This window comes from Macaca fascicularis, chromosome X, assembly GCF_037993035.2.
Source record: "Macaca fascicularis isolate 582-1 chromosome X, T2T-MFA8v1.1".
NCBI classification, from domain to species: domain Eukaryota; kingdom Metazoa; phylum Chordata; class Mammalia; order Primates; family Cercopithecidae; genus Macaca; species Macaca fascicularis.
This window is the reverse complement of record NC_088395.1, coordinates 40,810,052-40,813,487: the sequence shown is the minus strand read 5'-3', so window position 1 is coordinate 40,813,487 and position 3,436 is coordinate 40,810,052. Positions and strand designations below refer to the sequence as shown.

The following is a 3,436-nucleotide window of genomic DNA, read 5'->3' as shown; positions in this document are numbered from 1 at the left end:
TAACTTTAAGACTTATTTTTGTAACTTTTTTCAACAGGGAAAACAACACACTCGTTGGGGAAAGGTGAGGGGGTTGAGAAGACAGGCCCTGGGTAAATATTCTTACCACAGCACCTGGAGTTGATAGGCCTGCCTAGGAGAGAACACAGGCACTGCCACACCACCCCAGGGGACAGCTGCTGTCTGGGGTCAGCAGACCAGCTCACACACCACGCAAGGTTTCTATAGATCTAAGACACAAAATTCTTCATCACAAAACAAGTCCCACACATCTTCAGAGTCTGTCAGTTCGTTGTCCCCACCTGCAGTCGAAAGCATAAGCAACATCTCTCCCAGCTCAAAGGTGACAGCCTCTTCTTCATCACCAAAGGGGTTGCTGTTCGCTCCTTCCTCAAAGAATTCCACGAAGTGGTTCCTTCCTTGGGCCTGGTGTCTGCTTGATGTTTCCTCTTGCTGTCTCTGTGGCTCCTCTCTACGGCCATCAGGGTACACATGCTTGTAAAAACAGTTCTCCCCAAATGGGCAGCTCCCACGTCCTTCATCAAAATACCTGCATGCCTTGTTGCTCATTGCTTTCTTGTATTTCTGAATGAGTTTCTGCTTCTCTTCTTTCTCCTCCACCCAGTACTCACTTGGAATGACAAAGTTAGATGTGATTCGGCATTGTGGGCAGGACTTGACGATCCTGCTCTCAAATTCCTTAGCACTCCTCCACTTGCGAATGCACTTGAGACAGAAGGTGTGGTTGCAGTTGGAGAGGATCCCGAAGCGGTGCTCGCTGGGGTTGGCTTTCTCATAGACCACCTCCATGCAGATCCCACACACCCTGTCCTTGCTGCGCTGCACAGCAAATGAGAACTCCATAGCCTTCTCATGGGCTTCAATGCACGATTGTATATGCTGTGATCTCTGGGCAGCATCCATCGGATGCAGGGCCTGCAGCCCACATATGTCACATAAATCTCCGTGGAGATACACACAGTTCTCCCCATATCGGCACTGTCCCACTGCAGCATAGGGGCACAGCTCCTTCGTTTCCACCGCGGTTTGCTCTTTTTCTGATTCTTCCTTGGTCACTGGGCCCTGCAGGGGTGCTTCAGTGCAGGAAGGCACAGTACGGCCACAGTAGGGTTGCCCAGGAACAAACTCAATGGCATTCGCCCAGTCCTCTGAACCTGCTCCTACAGTTGCAAAGTTTGAATTTCTTGACTCAGATTCGTTTGTATTCATTTCAACAAGTGGTCCAACTATCGAGGAGAGACTTGAGGAAGCAGCAAGGGATGATTCTGTAGTTAGCTCTGTAGCAGTTGCTTCTTCCTGTTTCAACGGCTTACTATGTTCACATCTGCAGCGGTCTCCATAAAGACAGTACCCTCGCTTAAAACAACTGCACACTACTCCACACGGACGGTCAGAGAGGTCATGCGAGTAGCGACAGTTATCTCCTTCCTTACAAATCCCATACACAAAATACCTACAGGTGACCTGTTTAGTCCAGCTGTTGCCGCTGCCGCCGTACGCGCCGCTGCCGCCGCACGCGCCGCTGTCGTCGCTCGCAGCACTGTCGCCGCTGCCGCCACTACCGTCGCTGCCGCCAACCCCTCCGCCCGCCCTCGGGGACGGGGCGGTGACTGTGGGGATCGGAGTCGGGGAGACCGCTGCCGCCGCCTCCGCCGCTGCCGCTCCTGCTCCTGATGTTGTGGCTGTTGTTCCGGGAGCTGCAGCCTCCGCCATTACTGCTTATCCAATGCTCCAAAGGCCCTGGAACGCCCAGGAAAGCCCCAGAAGGCCCCGGAACTTCCGGGATCACATAGGTCCAAAGGCTCCGGAACTTCCGGGATCACATAGGGCCAAAGGCCCCGGAACTTCCAGGATCACATAGTTCCGGTCTGGCTGTGAGGAGAAGATGGCGAGGACCAGGTGAGGGGAGGGGAAGGAGACTGAGGCACCTGCTCGGTCCCTGCCGGCTCCGCCTCTTTTTGTTTAAGAGAGTTTTTTTCTCCTTCTGTATGTATCCTTTGTTGGGAGACAGTTCTTCATAGGTCTTGTGTGCTTGCACATCTTGCAAGTAAAGCACTGTGCTGTCCTGTGTTCTGGACTATGTTTTCAAGGATATTTGTATAGAGTGCATCCTTGAAAGACAGAGGTAGTGTCTCCCTCCAAAGAAAAGGGCAAGTATGCTTACTGTCTAACATAGTAAAGATAATGTTTACATCTGAAGCAAAGGGCAGGCATACTTACTGTCCACTATAATAAAAATAGTCTCCCTCTGGAGTGAAGGGCAGGAATGATTACTGCCCATTATAAAAGGTTCAGATTCCCTAAGTCCAGGGTTTCTCTCCTATAATGCAATCCACTGCACATGCAGGTGTTACCTGGTCCTCTTTAGAGTTGTGAGAATGTGTTGAGCAGGCTTACAGATTTGACTGGTAAGGGGACAACAAGCACTGATTAGATTCAGACAGTTTATTACATAGACAGAAAAAGAACAGCATGGTGTCAGCTCCCTGCATTCCTTGTCCCACAGTAGGACACCAAAACAAAAGAGGCCAAATGAGAAGAAACATGAGTGTTGGGGCACCCTGTTGCTGAGGAGTCATTTCATTATTCTTTCTTTTTTTTTTTAATTTCTTTTTTTCTTTCTTTCTTTCTTTTTTTTTTTTTTTTCGAGACAGGGTCTTACTCTGTCGCCCAGGCTACAGTGCAGTGGGGCATGATCTTGGGTCACTGTAACCTCCACCTCCCAGGTTCAAGTGATTTTCCTGCCTCAGCTTCCTGAGTAGCTGAGATTACAGGCACACACCACCACACCAAGCTAATTTTTGTATTCTTAGTAGAGACAGGGTTTCACCATGTTGGCCAGGCTGGTCTGGAACTCCTGACTTCAAATGATCCACCCATCTCGGTCTCCCAAAGTGCTGGGATTATAGGCGTGAGCCACCTTGCCAGAGGAGCCATTTCTATACTGTAGCTAAGTAGTTTTATAGCCTGCAGCTTAGCCTCCCTAAGGGAGAAGGGACAAGCTGGAAATTCCCACACCTCATTGAAACCAAGAGGCGATGAGAAACTCCCTCAAGATAGAGAGCCGGCAGGGCCCGGGCACGGAAGTTGCTGGTGGCCGCACGGCCTCCCAGGCAGGCCCACAGTCACGTGCGGGGACCCGGGGTCGGGCGGCTGGGAGGGGGCCCAGCGCGCAGCTCGGAGCTCTGCGGCCTATACTACGAGGTCGGGTAGTGGCTGCGGCGCCTGCAGGACCAGCTGGCCGCCTGCGACTTCCTCATTGCGTGCCTCCGCGCCTGGCTGACCGCGCTGGAGGGGGACACTGCGCGGTCCCTGGTGGACGCGCTGCTGGAGCAGGTGGCCCGCTTCCGGGAGCAGCTGCAATAGCAGGAGGACGGCGCCGCGGAGGCCCAGATGCACCAGGAAATAGGAAGTT

General features: G+C 52.3%; 1 protein-coding gene across 1 annotated transcript; it reads right to left on the bottom strand.

Annotated features, from left to right (window-relative positions):
* Nucleotides 1–1,738, bottom strand: LOC102137622 (putative E3 ubiquitin-protein ligase makorin-4). The gene has a single exon (XM_005593317.4). It carries the CDS (start codon nt 1,732–1,734, stop codon nt 223–225), a length of 1,512 nt encoding a protein of 503 aa, XP_005593374.3. The 5' UTR covers nt 1,735–1,738; the 3' UTR covers nt 1–222.
* Between the last annotated feature and the right edge of the window lie 1,698 nt (nt 1,739–3,436).

What these genes read in the sequence shown, in the direction of transcription:
- LOC102137622 (XM_005593317.4), bottom strand. Translation starts at nt 1,734, where the DNA reads ATGGCGGAGGCTGCAGCTCCCGGAACAACAGCCACAACATCAGGAGCA.